General features: G+C 35.7%; 3 protein-coding genes across 4 annotated transcripts; 2 read left to right on the top strand and 1 right to left on the bottom strand.

Annotated features, from left to right (window-relative positions):
* Positions 1 to 2,623: 2,623 nt before the first annotated feature.
* On the top strand, positions 2,624 to 9,015 carry LOC127988211 (ADP-ribosylation factor-like protein 6-interacting protein 4). The gene is made up of 4 exons (XM_052590844.1): positions 2,624 to 3,765; positions 3,905 to 4,026; positions 5,925 to 6,046; positions 8,423 to 9,015. The coding sequence occupies exons 1-4, from the start codon at positions 3,588 to 3,590 to the stop codon at positions 8,580 to 8,582; spliced, it is 582 nt and encodes a 193-aa protein (XP_052446804.1). The 5' UTR covers positions 2,624 to 3,587; the 3' UTR covers positions 8,583 to 9,015.
* Positions 9,016 to 9,965: 950 nt separating this feature from the next.
* LOC127990317 (N-lysine methyltransferase KMT5A-A) lies at positions 9,966 to 14,524 on the top strand. The gene is made up of 8 exons (XM_052591490.1): positions 9,966 to 10,081; positions 10,322 to 10,398; positions 12,301 to 12,409; positions 12,497 to 12,632; positions 12,782 to 12,872; positions 13,105 to 13,164; positions 13,246 to 13,436; positions 13,629 to 14,524. Exons 1-8 carry the CDS (start codon positions 10,072 to 10,074, stop codon positions 13,837 to 13,839), a joined length of 885 nt encoding a protein of 294 aa, XP_052447450.1. The 5' UTR covers positions 9,966 to 10,071; the 3' UTR covers positions 13,840 to 14,524.
* A 556-nt stretch (positions 14,525 to 15,080) lies between these two features.
* Positions 15,081 to 18,620, bottom strand: LOC127990381 (RILP-like protein 2). Of its 2 annotated transcripts, none has more exons than XM_052591495.1 (4): positions 18,083 to 18,620; positions 16,990 to 17,138; positions 16,412 to 16,531; positions 15,081 to 15,827 (listed from the first exon to the last, which is right to left on the bottom strand). In XM_052591495.1, exons 1-4 carry the CDS (start codon positions 18,371 to 18,373, stop codon positions 15,806 to 15,808), a joined length of 582 nt encoding a protein of 193 aa, XP_052447455.1. In that variant the 5' UTR covers positions 18,374 to 18,620; the 3' UTR covers positions 15,081 to 15,805. The 2 variants fall into 2 exon arrangements, with proteins under 2 accessions (XP_052447455.1, XP_052447454.1); XM_052591494.1 differs by having other exon boundaries at positions 16,990 to 17,141; positions 18,083 to 18,610.
* Positions 18,621 to 20,747: the final 2,127 nt, after the last annotated feature.

The following is a 20,747-nucleotide window of genomic DNA, read 5'->3' as shown; positions in this document are numbered from 1 at the left end:
ATTTAATCAAATTAAAAAAAAAGTTTTCTTTACATAATGTGTTCTGTGTATTTATGTATATATGAATACACATACATTACAGTATGTATTTAGAAAATATTTACATGTCTATATTTAGATAATTTAAATAACAAATTTATTTAATATATTTGAAAAATTTCTGAAATGTATACATGCATGTGTGTGCATTTATATATACATAATAAATATACACAGCGCGCACACACTTTATAAATTATTAAAAACGTTTAGTTTGGATGCGATTACTCGTTTGACAGCACAAATTATTATTTATTTTATGAATAAGGATTTTATTGGTATTTTTCCTTTAGTTCAAATAGTAGAGCATGGTATTTGCAGCCGGTTTGATTCCCAGGAGAATGCATTGTATGTCACTTTGGATAAACAAACACATTCGCATACATGTAAATGTAAAGCATATCACTCAATATATAATATAGTTATTTAAAACATCGGTTTATATATTTACTTATATTTGTATGTATTTATTTAACATTGTCTTTTATTTTGAAAAGCGGTGAAAACGGATTTCCGGCATGCTGTTGTCATGTGGCTGTAGAGTTCACAAGTACAGCTTTCTCCTGATTTAAAGTACTTACAAAGCAGAAAAAAAAACATTCTTGATTAGTGAACGAGTAAATTTTAAATTTTAATTTTAAATTTTAATCCAATGAGTCGATGAAGCATGTGCTGGCGTCATTTGATATCAGATAAGCGAAAACTCGGAAGAGATGTAGCACTCCGCGCGCCTGCAGCTCGGACTCTGATCAAACACCTGAAGCAGTTAATCGAGGTCTTAGAATACTGGGCCCGTATTCATAAAGAATCTTAATGCAAAAAGTAGCTCCTAGTGACACAATCTTAAGAAAATTCTTAGAAATGTGGGCGTTTACTCTTAAAATGAAAGAAAAAATCCTAGTAAAGAAAAAAGTAATTCAGAAAGCATCTTAACCTTTAAAAGAGGTCTTAAGGTCAAACTTGTTAGGAGCACAGACGAGGACTTTTAAGAGGCTTAAGAGTTTCTTTAGCAGAGGAGAAAATGGCAGAGAGACGAAGAGGCAGAAGAAATGTGTTGCAGACAATGGATGACAGTAAGTTAATAAGACGGTATAGATTATATAATAATTTATCATTTAATATATAAATTAAAGTAATCACTACATTACGATATTTGGCAACTGGGAAAATGCAACAATGCAATAGTGATGATTTGGGTCTGTCACAACCTTCTGTAAGCAGAGTGATCACACAAACAATTACAGCACTTTCAGAACATCTTATTGTGTCACAGTTCATTTCATTTCCACTAGACATTCCCACCTTGTAGGCTCAAAGAATTTATGAATATAGCAGGCTTAGGTGCGCACAAGCAGGGGGAATGAACCGTTAATAGTTTGTGCTATACGCTCCCATGTCTGCTTCTTGTCCCTTGCTGTGACACCCGGCCCAAATTTTCCTTTAAGAATGGCCTTGTGTTCATCCACTAACTGGGCTAACGGTTAAGACTGTTCCTCTGTCCAGTTGGGCTTTCTCGCCCTTCTTGGTTTTGATTTCATGTTTGATACATTAAAAACAATTTTCAAACCGCCACTTAAATAGGACAGCAATCACTGAAATTAGAAAGAGTGGAACAATTTTTATAATTCTAAGCCAATCAAATACCTTATCTGAAATTACAAGCATGGTAAATAAAAAAAGGATTTATATACACATATAATGTATGTGTGTGAGATAGAGAACGGTCAAATAGAAAAAATTACACATGTAAATTAAAAGTGAGAATTAGAATAGACCTATACTTAAAATCACTCACTTAAAATCAAGCAATAAATCACAGTCTTCAAAAGATTGTGTCATACATAGCAACAGGGTCAACCCCGCCTCCTCACTAAGATGAAAGTTTTTGTCTTCTCCTTACTCAGAGTTGCTCTCAGAACGATCCCGAATCGCTCTTAAGCTAAGACTCCTACGTAAAAGTTTTTAAGCTAAATTAAGAGTTTTCTGAGAGGATTCTTAGAATCTTTATGAATACGAGCCCAGTGCCCGGTTGCATGAAACTCCTTAAGCTAAGAAATCCCTTAGATATAAGGTTAAGGGTACTCTTAGTGAAACTTGGGTTGCAAGAAAAAACCCTAAGGGTTTCCATAAGGAACTTAAGGCTGTTATTACGTTTTTCCCCTTAATTATCTAAGTGTTCCCTTAAGCGTTGCAACAAAGTCCTTAGTGACCATTTCACCTTAATAAATGAAGGGACCCAAACAGCTCCCTTAAGTCAACTTAAACTCAAAATACGATGGCTGATTTAGTGTTAATCGAAGAGGAAATACCAAGGCGTGTTTTTAATGATCGTAATAATCCCCTTGGAGACGATGAATGGTTGATGAAAGGCTGAAAAGTATTATTATTATTATTATTATTATAACCACTTACAAAAACAATAATTGCCTTTTCGTCCTATGTCCAGTTTGGTTTAAGTTTTTTTGTTTTCTGTTATGTTTGTACTCTCCATAGCAAAAATACATTAATACAAGTGTGATTTTAGCAAAGGTTTGGCTTTGTGGTTCGCTATGTTCTGTTTACTGTTAAGAGGTAGTAACTATAGCAACCGCGGCGATCTTTGCCGTATGTTGTCAGAAACTGCTGTGAAACGCTTAGTATAAACACTTAGGTAAGGGTGACAGTTAAGAGGTTTCTTGCAACGCTCTTAATGAAATCCCTTACCTCAGGGATTATTTTCTCCCTCAGGGAAACCCTCACTTAAGGAGTTTCATGCAACCGGGCACTGAGCTTTAATTTTCCTTTGGCAGGAATGATCGTATATTTAATAATGTGAAGGGTAGCTTAGAACAGAACTGGGCGGAGATGCGTTTGGGGCGTGTCTACTGATAGACGCGTGGTTACACGGTTTGCTCCGCCCCACATCTCAGGAACGAGTACATTATCGACTGATGATGAAGTGTTTTCTCCTCAAGGCTGAATTTAATATACTTCAAAGCTGGATTTTTAGCATCATGACTCCAGTCTTCAGTGTCTCATGACTTATAATGTTAGAGTAGATTTCTATATAAAAGAAATGCTGTTCTTTTTTAACTTAATTCATCAAAAAAATCTTGAAAAACGTATCAAAGGTTTTAATAAGAAGTATTAGGCAACACATTGATATTAAATCAGCATATTAGAATGATTTCTGAAGGATCATGTGACACTGAAGACTTTGATCACAGGAATAAATTATATTTAAATATATATTCAAACAGAAAACAAGGTTCAATTATAATAATATTTTACAATATTAATTTTTTTTCTGTATTTTTGGTCAAAGAAATGCCTTGATGAGCAGAAGAGACTTCTTTAAAACAAATAAAAAATCCTTCTGATCCCAAACTTTCTCTTGATCAAATATAAAAGCTGCTTAATAAAAGTTACTTTATCTAAGAATCCATACTCTATCTGCATGAAGAAAAAAATCTGACTTATGTGGAAAAAGTTGCGATGAAATGTTTTCTTTTTTTTAAGTAGCGGTAAAAACCAGACTTGTTACTTTGATAATTGCATGTGTGTATTAAATGAGGTCATACTGTTTTAAAATGGTACATGATCAGAACTACCTTCCTCAAAGTGGATTATTCCTCATGGGAGGAAGTGATGCTGGGAGCAGATCTAAGAGCAAATCCAGAAGCTTGTCTTCATCAAGCGCCAGGAGATCCAGTCCGAGGCCTCAGAAGAGACATGAACATTCCTCTGGTAAGAGAAAGAGTACGAACCTTCAATAAACCACAGAAGGCATCGTCTATACAGATATACAAATGGCAGGATATACAGTATTGGTGCTGCACAGAATGTACATATAATAGAAGTCTCCCAACTTCTGATCCGACATTAGAGAGGAAAAAGAAGAAGAGGAGAAGCCCATCCAGCTCTTCATCGTCTTTCAGCTCTGCTTCCCCATCCAGAGAAAAAAACGCCAAGAAAAAGAAACAGCAGGAAGTAAAGAAACTGAAGCGCTAAAAGAAAAATGAGAGAAAAGGGAAAAGAAAGGGCAAAAGAAGCTAGTGTTGAAAGCTGAAAGAGCAGCAGCTTCGGTTTCAACCGCTGATGAAAATCCTCCAACGCACCTGAAGACCTGGCAGTGTGAAGAAGCTCAAGAACACGGCCCCGGTGTGTGCACTGCACATGAATACATTCAATATTTAGCTTAACCCTCATGTGGTGTTCGGGTCAATTTGACCCGGAGAAGATTTTCTTTTTTCCGAAAATAATAGTTAATGTTATCACTTTGGACTGAAACTTAGTGACTTTGTTCCCAAAGGGTATAACTAAATCTCAAATGTTTTTTGGAAATTTTCTTACTTTTTTGTGTGGATTTTGTCACCTTGTTACACTTGTGGTGTTCCCGGTCAAAAATGACCGGCCTATATAAAAAAGCTTATAAATCACTCATTATACCATATTTTCACCCAATCTTGGATTCAATCTTTTTGTCAACTTGTTCTCTTTCAATTAGGACTGGTTTTATATTTCTGTTTGCCTCTGATTAATCGTGGGCCTCATTTATCTGAGAGTAGGCACCTCATTTTTTGAGTAAAAAAAAAAAAATTATGAGTAAATTTGGAAATATGAAAAAAAAAAAATGGCTACTGTTGATCACACTAGTCTACTCTAATGTTTCACCAGGAATTTTGTTTTGAAACTTTTGTTTTGTAAAAAATATGGCACATAGTCACACTTGTGGTGTTCCCGGTCAAAAATGACCGGCCTATAAAAAATAGCTTATAAATCACTCATTATACTATATTTTCACCCAATCTTGGATTCAATCTTTTTGTCAACTTGTTCTCTTTCAATTAGGACTGGTTTTATATTTCTGTTTGCATCTGATTAATCGTGGGCCTCATTTATCTGAGAGAAGGCATGGTCAAAAATGGTCACAATGGCCGACCATTGAAAGTGAATGGGAGAGACTGAAAATAACTGAACAATTTAGTTTTCAGGAGCATGTTCATTATTTTCATGTACACATATGAGCATTTGTGCTTGCAAACATCGAGCCCTTGGACCTGTGCATGTATCGATACATTTATACACACTTTACTAGGGATGCACGATATTGGATTTTGGCCGATATTCGATATGCCGATATTTTCAAAATAATTTTGGCCGATGCCGATACCGATATCGATATATATACAAATATATACTGATATATTTAAACTTTAATTTTACTGAAGAGAAATCCATGTATCTCTTCTGTACTGATTCTACCATAAATTTATTATTTTACAAATGTAGACAGACATTCACATCTGAAAAACAGGTCAATTATTTCACTTGGAGAATATCGGTTTGGCTCATCGGCAGAAATATTCATATCGGCCGATACCGATAATGGTCATTTTAAGCTTTTATCGGCCGATACCGATATTGTGCCGATATTATCGTGCATCCCTACACTTTACCCAGACACACACGTTAAAACACACAAACTTTGAGTATTACACACATTCTTTTCCACAGAGAGAAATTTGATCCTACCCTAACCTGCATCTAATATACATTTATACATCTGACATTACCACACACACACACCCACCCACCCACACACACACACACACACACACACACACACACACACACACACACACACACGAACTGGCCGTGACTGCAGTGACCCAGCTTCAAAAGAATCTTTCTTTCATGTTCTTGTTTCATCACAGCTTCCAGACAAAATATTATGAAATTTTGTTTTGGAACTGTGAGGATCTCACACAGAACTAGACAATATTTACAAATATACATCATGCGATAGCACAGGCATATATAAATGCCTCACAGCCACTTGCTTGTCATTCATTTGTGGCAGCACAATGGCAAAGCAGCTCTCTGCACATGATGTTATTCATCAGATTTTTGACTCAGAAACTAGTGAGGAGGAGGAAATGCAGGATGCATCATGCAGTGAAGATGTTTCTGAAGAGGAAGGCACCACTGAATTGGCTACGGAGCTTGAAACAACTGATGAGGAGCTGTCTTCCAGTGATAGAAAATAATTCCAAAATAATGAACATGCTCCTGAAAACTAAATTGTTCAGTTATTTTCAGTCTCTCCCATTCACTTTCAATGGTCGGCCACTGTGACCATTTTTGACCATGCCTTCTCTCAGATAAATGAGGCCCACGATTAATCAGATGCAAACAGAAATATAAAACCAGTCCTAATTGAAAGAGAACAAGTTGACAAAAAGATTGAATCCAAGATTGGGTGAAAATATGGTATAATGAGTGATTTATAAGCTATTTTTTATAGGCCGGTCATTTTTGACCGGGAACACCACAAGTGTGACTATGTGCCATATTTTTTACAAAACAAAAGTTTCAAAACAAAATTCCTGGTGAAACATTAGAGTAGACTAGTGTGATCAACAGTAGCCATTTTTTTCATATTTTTTTTTTCATATTTCCAAATTTACTCATAAATAAAAAAAATTTACTCAAAAAATGAGATGCCTACTCTCAGATAAATGAGGCCCACGATTAATCAGAGGCAAACAGAAATATAAAACCAGTCCTAATTGAAAGAGAACAAGTTGACAAAAAGATTGAATCCAAGATTGGGTGAAAATATGGTATAATGAGTGATTTATAAGCTTTTTTTTATGGGCCGGTCATTTTTGACCGAGAACACCACAAGTGTTATAGGGTTTTGAACACCACATTTAATATCTAACAGAATTGGTTTGCTGGAGACAGAGATGTATAAAGTACTAGAGACCCATACTTGAGTAAAAGTACAAGTGCTCTATCAAAAAAGTGACTTGAGTAGAAGTAGAAGTGCTCTTTAAGCACCACACTTAAGTAGAAGTACTAAAGTATTCAACATTTTTTGTACTTAAGTATTGCAAGTAGTCTATTTTAAAATTTACTACTCAAGTACTGAAAGTAAAAGTACAAGTATTGTGTTATGTAGCTATTAAAGAAAGTAGTCAAAAGTTTGAACATATTGTTTTTACTATTTCAAATGATTAACCTAAAGGACAATCACAATTCCTTTGACTGTAACTTCTTGTAAACAAAAAAACGGTTACTAGGGTTAGTTAGCCCAATTTGCAAAATTATGTCATTAATAACTTACCCTCATGTTGTAAGACATCAGAGGGTCATTTAGAATTTTTTGAAGCATCGAAAATACATTTTGGTCCAAAAATAGCAAAAACTACGACTTTATTCAGCATTGTCTTCTCTTCCGTGTCTGTTGTAAGACAGTTAAAAACAAAGCAGTTTGTGATATCTGGTTCGCGAACGAATCATTCGATTTAACCGGATCTTTTTGAACGAGTTCACCAAATCAAACTGAATCGTTTTAAACGGTTCGCGTCTCCAATACGCATTAATCCACAGATGAATTAAGCTGTTAACTTGTTTAATGTGTCTGACACTCCCTCTGAGTTTAAACAAACCAATATCCCGGAGTTATTCATTGACTCAAACAGTGCACTGACTGAACTGCTGTGAAGAGAGAACTGAAGGTGAACATCGAGCTGAGCCAGATAATGACTCGTTCACGAGTCAAGAACCGTTTCTGTCAGACGCGTCCGATTCGTGAACCGAGGAGCTGATGATGCTTGCATGTGTGATTTAGCGTGAAGCAAACCGACACACAGAGCGTCTGGAACCGAACTGATTCTTTTGGTGATTGATTCTGAACTGATTCTGTGTTAATGTTATGAGCCCATGTGCAGTCAACGCCAATGACGCCATTGCATCGAGCGCAAAAGAATCGGTGAACTGTTTTCTTTAACTGGTTTATTGAATCGAACTGTCAGAAAGAACTAACGTTACTGGTCATCCGAAAACGGATGCAACCGGTTCTTGACTCGTGAACGAGTCATTATCTGGCTCGGCTCGGTGTTCATCTCTCTCTTCACAGCAGTTCAGTCAGCACGCGCAGTCTCGCTTGATTCGCTCAATGATGTGCCAGCTTCATCAAATCTGCCATCTACAGTTCTGGCAGTGGTTTGTAATGGAATGATTCGTAACATTATTATAATTGTAACGAGTAACGATGCAGCACATAAAAAAAATATCGGAGTAAAAGTATTAAACTCAGCGAAAATATGTACCGAAGTAAAAGTGGAAGTAGGAGAAAAAATAATACTCCAGTAAAGTACAGATACCGCCTTTTAGTACTTAAGAACAGTAGTGAAGTAGTTCTACTTCGTTACTATACATCTCTGGCTGGAGATGAAACGTCCTTCCTGACTCGCTGTAGTCATCCAATGACGAAGGAAGACTATAAGGCCAGGCAGAACTTCATCCGCCAGAGACGGGCCGAACCTGGTACGTTCCCATCAGCCTGCTTCATCCACAAGACAATCAAACATTAACCTGATGAACTTTCATTCAGGCTTATAAGAGGTGATGGGGAAATCTTGAAAGAAATTGTCAGCAAGGAGCGACACAAGGAAATCAACAAGGTGCAAGTCTTTCAGAAGCGTTCTGTGAATAGGAGAAGCATTTCAAGTGGTCCTCATTTTCTTCTTGTTTCTCACACAGCAGTTCACTAAAGGAGACGGCGATGCCTTCCAGAAGAGAGTGGGCATCAATAGGTAACGAGGTGTGCATTTTTAGACAACTTCTTAAATGCAGACATTTCTACAAGAATGCAACTATTTCTTAACTTCTTGCTTTTTTTTTTTACATTCCTCTCCGGTGACTAAATGTGATTCCAGAACAACCTTTTGCTCTCAGATATTGCTCAGGAGTGAGTACATCCTGGTGGCTTATTAACCCCATTCACTTTAACACAGTTTTTACATTCTTCCTAGTCAAAGCAGGAAGAGTTTGATCTCATTAATGTAGAAAATGGCTAATTTATTTGTAAATACGGTCATTTGTAATCTGATTGTGTTCATTAGCACTGAAGCTCAGCTTCTCTTAAATATCCACTGATGGTATTACAGAGGACTGCTGCAACATCAATAAAATCTCTTTCTTACACATTATGTTGGTTTACTTTCTTCAAAATAGGAGAGGATTGCATCAAAACTGTATTCAGTAAATTTTGAATATATATAAGTGCATTCGTTTATTACTGAGCCAATGCAGTGTGTCTGTCGGAGCATGCAGGATTCATTTTAAGGATCTGTAAATGTATTGTTTACGTCTGTAATATATATTGTCAGTTTGCGCTGGGTAAGTGTTACGTATATGTATGTAAATGCCTACTATGTAATTAATAATTTGCTGGAAATATGAAACATGAGCATTAGCAGGAACTGATTTAAATACATTACACAATAAATATTGCCTCCAATATGTTATTGCACTAAATAGCATTGACATTCAAAGTAGATAAGTTTTGGTTGCTCAGTAAATGTCAAATCAGAAAAAGAAGGAAGGATCAGTCTGTGGAGTAAAGAAGAGCTAAATATAGACGCAGAACATAAATTAAGACAATTAAAGTTAATTAAACTGTTTAGAGAACAGACAGAAAAAGGTTTTATGTACAGTTTTAGATGTTTCTCTTATTCAGTTGTTGTTAGTCTGTTGTTGCATGTCTTATAGTCACATTTTTAATATGCTCTATTAATTCCTTTTAATCAATATTCAGATTTCATCAAATTTAATGTCAATACTGTAACTGGATGATTGGGAAATATTAACATAGTCACTAGATGCTTATAAAAATGTTTCATACTAATCATATTATTTGTAATTCATTAAAACATTAATATGAATATAATAAAAACAGTAAAACTAAAAGAGTGTGATTTCTTTTATGAAACAGTCTCTCTTTTTTTCTCTTTGAATACATACACGAATATAAACAGTATTTTACTACATAACTAGCAAACAGCGAATATGTCATGTCGAAAGTACGTCACAAGTAGTTCCTGGTTCCGCGTTCAGTAAACCAATCACAATCCTGCTCTTCAAGAGCTTGACCAATGAACGCTGCGAATGATTTTTAAAAACCCAAGCGAACAGTTATTTATCTCAGCATGCTGTAGTGTTTACAACCCGCTTCGTTTGTAGTGGCAAATCTGAACCAAGATGGGAAAAGGTAAAAGAATAAGCTTGCAAATTGGCGTTTCACTCACAGACGTGCACCAGTTTGGCGAACTTGTTTGGTTGCGGGAAAAATATATATGATTGAGATGTAGTTTCAAAATGCTGCATCGTTATATACTCGAGTTTTCTGCAACAAGTAGGGATGCAGCGCATAACTTACATTTTGCAGGTCGAATGTTGCAGCATGCAACCGCATATTTTGAGAAGTAAACCTTTTTCGTCTTCCCATTAGGCAATCGAAGACCTGGAGACGGCAGGATAAACGAGAAAGTTGAAGAAGCCAAAGAGAACCAGCACGGAAAGTCCACGGTAGGAGAAGAGCCATTCCTACAGTGACTTTTATGTCCCGGTTATTTATTTAATCATATTTTCTATAAAATTAGTCACATGTTTTTAAAAGATTCCTTATCACTTAAACGGGGATAATAGAAATTATAAATACTATTTTGTAATTTACACACCTTTTCATTGATATAAATTCTATTTTATTATGTCCTAATGTGCAAAGTAATCAACTATCACAAGAAATATAAACCGTAAAAAAAAAAAAACTCAATTTGTTTTAATTATGTTAGAGACTAGGTTAAACTGACTCTAATCATACATATAAATCATATAAAATAAATAAGTCCCTGAAGTCACTTTCCACCCTGTTACATAATTTCTTACCTTTCGAAACCGACTGCAATTTCACTGAGACCATTTTATAGAAATGACATAATTTTTATTCCCCACTGGAATTCATCTGTACAAACTGAGGTAATCTCCAACTCTCACTCCTAACTTTTTTTTTTTTTTTTAGTTTTTTAAATAAAAAAACCTGCTTGTTCCACTCTGTTAGGCTATATTATGGAGAATGTTTGTCCTATTTTTTTTTTTTTTTTTTTTAAACAAATCTGACCTAGTTATAAAAGTTCTGTTAATCTGTAAAAGGTTAGCTATCTAAATTTTGATCACTCAATGAGCAATGGCTAACTTCATAACAGGGTGGAAATTTAAAAAAAATAAATAGCATTTAGTGTATATAGCAAATATAACAAGAACCCTTAAACTCCCAGGTCACAGGTACAGAACTCTATCTTGAAAAGAAAAAAAAAAGACCACATACTAGGCTGAGCATGGAAAATTACAATATTTCATCCAATTAAAGCAGTATCCATTTTTTCCATCATAATTATCATCATAATAAAAAACACAAAAAATGGCATCACTGTCCATTACTCTTCCTTCTTGTGATGGTTTTTGTGGTTGTTTAATCTAGTTAATCCAAATGATTTATAACACCTTTATTTTTAATCAAATAAAAATAATTAATTACATCTGTCCTCTAATTTGTAATTATTTCTCTAGCCATCTGAACAGATAATCATTATGCCACCATGATTGATTGTGATAAGGAACCACATAGCTATTTTTTGTGTCCCTCCCCCAAAGGAAATCTGGATTATTTATTTTAGGTTTTTTTTTGGTATTGTTTTGAAGCAATATTATATAGGTGCAGTTCCACACATTAAAGATGGGAAACCATGCAGGACAATGACGGAAAGCTTGTCCACCATTAACAAACCCGTTAACACTGGTGTTCCACCCTGTAAGACAAGTCACTTTTAATAATAATTTTTATAGCAACATTAAATGTTTGGCATTCTTTTGTCTTATTTTGTGAGGCGAGGAGCACTAACAGTATATATATATGTTTTTGAGCAATTTTTATTATTATTTACAACCCTATTGGCAAAAATTGGCACAAAGTACCTATTCTTAATAATGAAGACATTCTATTCATCAATAATTGTTTTATTGCTTTTAAAATAAAAAAATAAGATGGCATAAGGGACATATACTATCTAAGAAAATCACATTATTGTTTAACGTTTACATTATTAACATGTTGTGGTAACTATATGTCCCTAACAGGGTGGAATATTTTCATGGTCAGTCTCTGAACAATCTACCCATAATTATTATTTTTTGCATCTCCGAACTTGACCAATATCCATTCTTAATAGTTAAACATTTCACTATTTTGGTAGAATGCCAAAAAACATAAAAATCACACTTATGGAGCCAAAATGTAACACCAGGAATGACCCAGAAAGAGTTTATATTTGTCTGGTCCGAGCTGAGCCTCTGGTTATTCCTCAACGATGTAGTGCACGTAGTCGTCTTTCTCATAAATGCACTGATGTAATATCTCTATTTGTGTCTCAGGCATGCGAAGGGCAGCCAACTATACAAAGTTTTCTGAATCTCAGCAAGCCGCTCCAAAATAAACCTTTAGAGGACAATTCTGTATCAGGCCCGAGCACATGGAGTGAAGGTATCTGTTCAGATCTTATTCACCAAATAATCATTTACCATTGTGTTTCATTGGTTTTACTTCCTGTTCTCTTCTTTCTTTGGTCAGTCAAGGATGCAGAGCTGAAGTCACCCAAAGGAGGACACCCTATCTGTGGAGCTGGTGAGCGGACCACTGCTGTGCCCCAGAAAGGGTCTGGGACAAGGACTCAAACAAAATCTGGGCAAAGGATCAATGGTGGAAAGTATGTGAACTTTAAAATGCCTAAGAAATGGTATGGTTTAACGGTCTGATTTAAGGGAGATGTTATGGGTGTGTTTGCTGTTTTATAAGTGAAGGAAGGTTTATATGCATCCTTTTCACCGGTCTTACCATGTGTTTCTCTAATTTCAGATTGAAAGATAAACTGTTTGAAACCAATCGAAAGGTCACAGATTATTTTCCTGTTAGACGAAGTTTCAGGAAAAGCAAAGATGAGTTGAAGGTTGGTAAACCTTTCCAGAATCTGAAGGTTTTTTATTTAAATGGTAATTTTCTAAATGCAGGTTAGAGTTTATTGTGTGGATCTTCTGGTAAGAAAATGTCTGACTTGTCTCTGGTGAGAGATTTTCTGATACCAATTTACAGTTGATGAATAAATTAACATACATTTATGCTACCATTGTCAAATCATTAATAAATCCAGAGCTAAATGTGGACCGGTTGTGTTGAAACAGTGTGAAAAGCAGCGGCACTTTGACGATCTCATCAAAAACAATGTTGAAGAGGGGCTCAAGGTGAGCTTTTTAAGCAATCGCTCTACATTTTAACTTAACCGTTCATACCTTAGTTGAAGCTTCTGCTATTTTTAAAATCAGGTGAGAAGTATAGAAGGGAAAGGAAGAGGTGTTTTTGCAGTCCGGGCGTTTCAGAAAGACCAGTTTGTGGTGGAGTATCATGGGGATTTGTTGGAGATTGCTGATGCAAAGGCAAGAGAAACGCTGTATGCTCAAGACCCAGCCACTGGATGCTACATGTACTATTTCCGCCACCACGACAAAACCTACTGGTGAGTATTTTGGTGTGCTTTTATCTCCTGTTGTGAAGCTTTTGAATCTCACTTTGGGCATTGATATGCTTTAATCAAGTGAACGCTGTAATCCACATGAACCGAGCTGGACTCTTCAGTTGGGTTTGTTAAATCTCTATTTGGAATGGAGCGAAAATAAGAGACCGAAACATAAAGTTTTTACTTTTCTAGCGTGGATGCTACCAAAGAAAGCGAGCGTCTGGGCCGGCTGATCAACCACAGTAAGACTGGCAACCTCCGGACCAAACTGCACGAGATGAATGGCACTCCTCGCCTCATCTTCCTGGCTTCCAGAGACATCCGAGTAGACGAGGAGCTGCTGTACGATTACGGTGACCGCAGTAAAGAAGCCATCGCTGCTCACCCTTGGCTAAAGCACTAATTCACTCTCCGTTTCGTAGTTTTCTGCTGATAGAATCTAAAGGGAAGTGGTATAATGTTAACGTACAATGTGTTGAGTCGCCTAAGTAGTTCAGTATTACAGATGGTACCATGAAATGAAAGACCCACAGTAGCTGTAACTTATTGGTTTTTAAGTGTATTTTACATCTTGGGTTGAGGCTGAATGATATGAACCTCGAGCTAATTGTGTAATCTATTGTAAAATGTTGATTTTAATGAAAATGTTCTCACCCTCATAACACTCCAAACTTCAGGACTCTCTTTTCCTCTGAAGAACGGAAGATATTTTAAAGTATGTTTCAGCTGTTTTTGTTCAATCAGTGGAAAGGAGTAAATGGTTAAATATCTTTCACAAGAAAGAAAGTTTAAGTGTTTGGAGTAACATAAAGGTGAGCAAGTTACAAGTTTAGTTGCTGTACATTTTTGTATATGTAAAAATAAGTGTTTTTATGATATTGTTCATTTTGAAATCCTTTTTGTCTTTTAACCTTTTTATATTTTATAAGGATTTGCAGCTTTACAGAAGCACATGATATAAACGTTAAGCCTTTATATATTTTTTAAAATGGAGTGCAAAAAACTTTGCATAATGGTTGTTTTTAGACCGGTTCTTTTAATCACAAATACATTTATAATGGAAATAAAGAAATTAATTGATCTTCAAAGCCTAACTTCTCAAAAACAGGACAACACCTTTAATTCCAATCAGAAGAACCTATGGCTAAGTGAGAGATATAGCAACTTATACTACAAGGAAATACTAGAAAACTGGGTTCTGTAAACATTTATATAGCAAATTAATATTACTGGACCTTATACAAGACTTCTATTGCATTTCAAACATAACATTATATAGGAAACATACAATATAAACCAATATGGGGAAATAAACACACCAGATCAGAACGCTGTCTCAGAAAACCTTTATATATACACAATTCAACAAACAAGGAAGAAGTAATACAAGATATCAAAAATCAATAATTGACTGAAAGATTTAGATTTTCAGATCCAACAAGAAAAATTAAAGATAACTTGTGTAAGAGGGCCAAATATTTAAACGATTCAATCTCATGCATTTTATGTTATGCGACTCTGTTAAATCCAGTTAGGCCCATGTACTCAGAACAGCGTTTCCTAATACCTGGTACTGATTTGTCCATCTACTTCATTACAGCTAATACTGCGCGCCAATAAAGTGAATTTTTAACCTTCATATGACCCACAATCCATCACTTCACATTAGATTCAGTGCACTAGACATTCCCTCGTACAGCAGACTTTTTCGTGTTTTGGTGGAAGTTCCTCAATTTTGACCCTCCTAATGTTCCCTTGTTTATTAAAATTAGAACTAAAAGTTGCAAAATCATATGGATAGATAGTATTGTCCAAAATCTTGTCAGCCATTGCTACAGATACAGACTGAAGAGGTTTTCTTATTCAGTTAGCACCCAAATAGCCGGGTATGGCATATATACGGCAAAATCAATGCATTTCAGCAGATTTAATTAGGTTTAGTACTGTCACCAAAATAGCTAAATGTGTCTTTGTGCTATTAGAAAAATGACTGATGTACAATTGATTCTAGTAATGTCATATAATATTTCAGTAAAAGATAGTGTGATAATGGAAGAATAATAATGACAATGTAGTATGCTTCAAATAGTCGGCAAACGTATGTTAGCTACTAGAGCTCGTGTTCAGAGGGACATTTGACTTTCTGACATCTAGTCATTCATGTTTGGCTTCACATTCGGTAACAAACACAACCACAGCGTTAAAAAAAAATACACAATTTAAAAACACTGAGTAAGACGACTTCCAGCCACAAGTGGGTCAGCATTGTTAAAAAAATAGTGAGATCCCTTCTTCCCATCTCTCCTCAGCCAGGCAGAAGGGGCTTTGTTTGTCTCAGATGTGTTGTAGTTTGTGCCAAACCCTGGCCACTATTTTTGTCGAAATGAGAATCTGAAAAAGAGAGGAAAGGGTTTGGAGGTTGTCAGCAAGATGACAGCAAACACAATGAGTCCAAAAATACGGTCGGTGTCGCAAAGAGCTATACAAAACCTAAAACAGCATTCTTCAGAGCAACACGTTTGTAGGAAAAAAAAAAAAAGGTGGCGTGGCTTAACTCTGCATGACATACTAATTATTACTAATGAATGACCAATTGATGATACGAACAGGGAACACAAAAGGAAAATGCCATTTTCTGTGGTCTGTTTTGCTCGTATTTATTAATACCAGTGGAATACACTGTAGCAAGTTTAAAAAGTTCAATTCAATCCAGTAACTAAATATCTTTTATTACATCTTCGGTGAGGAGATTTTCTTGACCACAGCCATTTTTAGCTTGCTCACTGGACGCTAAAACACATTATAGCAGTCTTAAATATGATGTAATTTCTAAACATCATAACTGAATATTTGAACTGAAACTTAGTTGATTTTAAGATTATTACAATTAAAACGGCTGAATAAACACCAGTATAAGGACTGATGTGGAAATGCACAAAGCTCAGGCAAAGACCGAACCAGTGGCAAGCACTCACAGTTTCTGGATGGTGCTCTTCTCTCGGTTCTCCTCTGTACCGCTGGACGGTGCAGCTTCTGACTGAGGAAGGGTCTCCAGGTTCACTTCCACCATCTTCTGCTCTGATCCCAGGACCCCACTGCAAACACAGCAGACGCTAATCTGACCACGCATATCAACTTCATCACTGCATGACGTCTTTTCACTCAATATTGTCTTATTTGCTTGAGATCAGGGCAAACCAGCACACAAGTCAAAAATGTGTAACGCATAGTTTATAAGTATTGTTTATAACTTCCCTGTAAATTAGTTCATGCTAGTTGACAGTAGCATTACAGGCATAGCTCACCTAATAAACCCTAGCCATATACATAACATGTTTTCTTCTGCAGAACACACAAAATGATATTCTGAAGATCACTGGACTCATTGGACACCGACACAATTTTCAAAATATCTTCTCTTGTGTCTCTTTTAAAAGGTTTGACAAAGTGAGTAGACCTCGGTGTTATTCACAATTTTCCCACTGCGTGCTGTATAATGAAATAACACAGAAACACAGCGGTGACATAAGTTCCCCCTGCAAGCCGGTTTGACCTCTTGTAGAGCTGCAGCTCCTCTTGGGCCACCAGCAGCTGGGCTTTGAGTTTGTTTCTCTCTTGCAGAACCTCCTTTAACTCCTGCATGGTGAATCGTGGTCGGTTTGGGTCTTTTGAATCCACCACTAGTTGATTTGGCCCAACAGTCTGCTATAAAAGAATACAATTTGTATATATAAGTGTGTGCACAAACTGGAAATAGACGGCGACTCTTTATGGCAAGAAACCTTTTGCTGTCAAGCTTTTAAATAAGTCAAATATCCAGAGACCATTCACATGCATTAATACATCAGTACGTCAATTTTGATTTGCGTGTCTACTTTAACTGATGCATCTCTTATGCAATATACATAGTTTGGCAAAGGAATATATTGACAGCATTTGTGACATAATGATTACCACTCACCCCTTCTTTTCTTTACATATAAAAAGCAAATATATGAGTTATAGTGACGAGTTTAGTGTGTAAGAAGTAAATAAGGCCCATACTTAAACTTTAAAATACTCCGTTTCAGTAGTACAGTCACAGACGGCACAATAATAAACCATAAACGACTGCAAAAAATGATTTTTTTTAAACCAGCTTTACAGCTCAAGTAATACAGAATTAAATACCAATTATTGTAAGTGTTTTCAAGTTTCAAATTTGAGCTTTTAAATGAGATGTTCACCCCAAAATGATGTTAACTGACGGACTGGAGTGCTGTAGATTATTGTGGTGTTTTTATCAGCTGTTTGGACTCTCATTCTGACGGCACCCTTTCACTGCAGTGCAGAGCATCCATTGATGGGACACTGAAGCAATGCTACATTTCTACAGAACTGATGAAGAAACAAACTCATCCTAATCTTGGATGACCAAAGGAGTACATTTTCATTTTTGGGTGAACTACTGTTTTAAGTTTAAGTCGGTGCCTCGTTATAACCTCCTTTTTTAAATTAAAGGAAGGATGAGTACAAATATTTTTTTGGTGATAATCATCATTATAAATGCTGTCGACTGAGTTTAACCGGAAATATTCCTTTGAATGGAATGAATGGAACCGAGTGTGACGTATAGACGGTGAACTCCACATGACCCCGGCACTCACCGTGTTACCGCTCGAACCCTCTGCTACAACTCTCTCCGCTTGTCGCTTCATGTTCTCCAGCTCCATCCTCAGCTCCTCCAGGGACAGGTTGTATTTGTTCACCATGGTCTCAAACATCTCCAGCACGCGGACGATTTTGAACTGTAAATCCGAGAACTCCCGGCTCCCTGTGTTGACTTTTAATAAATCTCTGCCGATCACGTAAGAAATGTCATAAACATCTTCACAAGTCATTTCCAAAACGTCCTTCTCGAAAGCCTGCATGGGTGAACTGTCGTGTCGGCCCTCCATTCTGCACCAAGACGAACTCACTGTCAAAATAACAAACAGAAAAGATGAATCTGTCCAAGATCACCTGTCCCAATGCATTCACAAATTACCCGACAACTTCCTCCTCCAAACTGGATCCTCTACTTTACTGCAACTTTGAGCTTTTGATTGACGTGTGAAGCAGCCAATGGCTGAGCAGCTGCGAGAACAGATTATGGTCAAGTGTCACCTTTCACCACACGAGACCGAGAATGATCACTCAGTTTACTATTTAACCATGTATTGCTTTTCTTTAAAAGGCTTTTGTCTTTCAAACACATTAAAATGCACAAATTCACGTTATGTCTTATTCAAATATAATGCAGGGATTCACAATTTTTTTTTTGTCAGCCATAATATATTTATTTAAAGTACCCCTGAGATCTTAAAATAAATATATATATATTTTATGATTAATTGTCACATTTGCATGTTCACAGTTAATGGTCACATGACATGCAGGTAGACAAATAACTTACATTTGTTAGAAAGGGTTTTATTTTGATAGATTTTATTTTTTAATCTTTATGATTTAATTAATTATTAACTCTTCATTAAACTCACAAACCCACCCATAGTTCCTTCATGAACCCCAGTTTGGGAAACCTTGATAAAGTTATTTTTTAATGAAATTCATGTTGTCATGGAATAGTATATTTTCTTACTCTTTGCATTTTTATATCGACATGATATAAGATAATCCAATTTAAATCTGTGTGATAAATGAGTTAGTTCTAAAATAAATAAAAAAAAACACTCTGATTATATGTGTAATGTAATGTAATGGATTACATTACTGACTATATTTTTTGTTATGTAATTTGGATTCAGCAACAGACTACAATTTGTAAGTAATCAACCCAGCTCTGGTTGAAGAATAAAAAACACATGATATTTCTTTTATTCATATTTCTGAAAATGATAAAATAGAATGTAAAACTGAATTATTTAACAGAATTAATGTCAAAACATCTGTTTGTCATAAAATAAAAAGCTGCATTCGTTTTATTTAGTACTGTCCTGAATAAGCTGTTCCACATTACAGATGTTAACATATGATAATAACTGAATTGACCACATTTTTCAGATTATTTCAGAGAGTATTTCAGAAAGTTCTTGATGTGTCACACCTGTGTAAGTCCACTGTGTGGCAGTAGATGTTCATTTCCTCTGGTGTCAGCTGACAGCTCTCATCTGATTCAATCACATTATTTGTTGGTAAGAATATCCTTAGCTGTCTTTTTTTTTTGCATGTGCTATTGCATAGTTTATTCATTCTTGTTGTTGGATTGCTGTGGTTGTTTGTTGATTGCTGAGCATTGTACATGGATGAACATTGTAGTTCAGTAGCTACTAGGTGGATGTCCTGCTTCATGCAACCATATCTGCCCAATTTTACATAAAAATTATGCATTAGGCTCTAGTTATGTGACCATCTATTGCACTTGAATCCATCACATTCACAAAGATTGCACAATTCCAGCCTGCTTATAATAATATAAAAATCCACCAAAGGATGCACTGTTTATCCATTTGCTATTTGTCTCCAGAATATTGATTAGTCATTTAGCAATGTTTGGGACACAGACACATTCTCTCAATTTAAGGTTAGATGACTAATTCATCCTTTATGCTTTGATCTTGCTGTAAATGTCTTTGAAATCATGACCTGTGCCCAGTGGTGTTATGTAACAAAGCAAAAATACTTCGATGAAGGTTTGATGAATCAGTGGTCTAGTATTTGCAAGTTAGATTTCTAAAAACATCTTTGCTCGTGTGCAAACAAGAGTCAGGGGTGTGCGATACATGCAGCATCATCTGCGTTAATACAGTAAGAGTTGTTGTAAATGTAATGATGTGCAATCTGATTTTAATAAGTTGGCTATATTGCAAAATCACACACAGAGTAATAGATTACTTAATATTGCTTGTTTTTGCTCAATTTTGGCAACAAAAATAGTTCTAAACAGATCGCAGCACTGCACTCTGAGCAATGGATGGCGTTTACTTTATTAAATGGATCAGCTATTTGAACGAATCGGCTGAATAAATGATTCAGTGATTCACTCATTAACACAGTCAAGTGCTTTGTCTCTGAATGAATCAGTCATTTGAATGAATCGGTTGAATCTCAATGACTCAATCAATAACATTCACTTACTGTCACCTACTGGTGGTTTTAATTTCACATTTCGACTTTTTTTTCTTCTTAATGTTTTAAATTATTTCAAATATCAGTATTCAAGGTTTTATGTAAAAAAAAAAAAAAAATATATATATATATATATACATTAGGTCTATTTATACAAGTGTATCTGCAGTTTAAATGCACGTCCCCTCTGAGATACATCTAAAT

The sequence above is a fragment of the Carassius gibelio genome, chromosome A5 (assembly GCF_023724105.1).
Source record: "Carassius gibelio isolate Cgi1373 ecotype wild population from Czech Republic chromosome A5, carGib1.2-hapl.c, whole genome shotgun sequence".
Lineage (NCBI taxonomy): Eukaryota > Metazoa > Chordata > Actinopteri > Cypriniformes > Cyprinidae > Carassius > Carassius gibelio.
This window is presented reverse-complemented; position numbering and strand designations above follow the sequence as displayed.

Coding starts and splice junctions, on each gene's coding strand:
- LOC127988211 (XM_052590844.1), top strand. CDS start 3,588: ATGAGGTCATACTGTTTTAAAATGGTACATGATCAGAACTACCTTCCT. Junction 4,027..5,924: donor AAGTAAAGAAACTGAAGCGC/TAAAAGAAAAAT, acceptor GTTATTCATCAG/ATTTTTGACTCAGAAACTAG. Junction 6,047..8,422: donor GAAACAACTGATGAGGAGCT/GTCTTCCAGTGA, acceptor ACTTTCATTCAG/GCTTATAAGAGGTGATGGGG.
- LOC127990317 (XM_052591490.1), top strand. Junction 10,399..12,300: donor ACCAGCACGGAAAGTCCACG/GTAGGAGAAGAG, acceptor TTTGTGTCTCAG/GCATGCGAAGGGCAGCCAAC. Junction 12,873..13,104: donor AAAGCAAAGATGAGTTGAAG/GTTGGTAAACCT, acceptor GTGTTGAAACAG/TGTGAAAAGCAGCGGCACTT.
- LOC127990381 (XM_052591494.1), bottom strand. CDS start 18,373: ATGGAGGGCCGACACGACAGTTCACCCATGCAGGCTTTCGAGAAGGAC. Junction 17,142..18,082: donor AGGGTTCGAGCGGTAACACG/GTGAGTGCCGGG, acceptor ATTCTTTTATAG/CAGACTGTTGGGCCAAATCA. Junction 15,828..16,411: donor AAGAGCACCATCCAGAAACT/GTGAGTGCTTGC, acceptor TCTCTTTTTCAG/ATTCTCATTTCGACAAAAAT.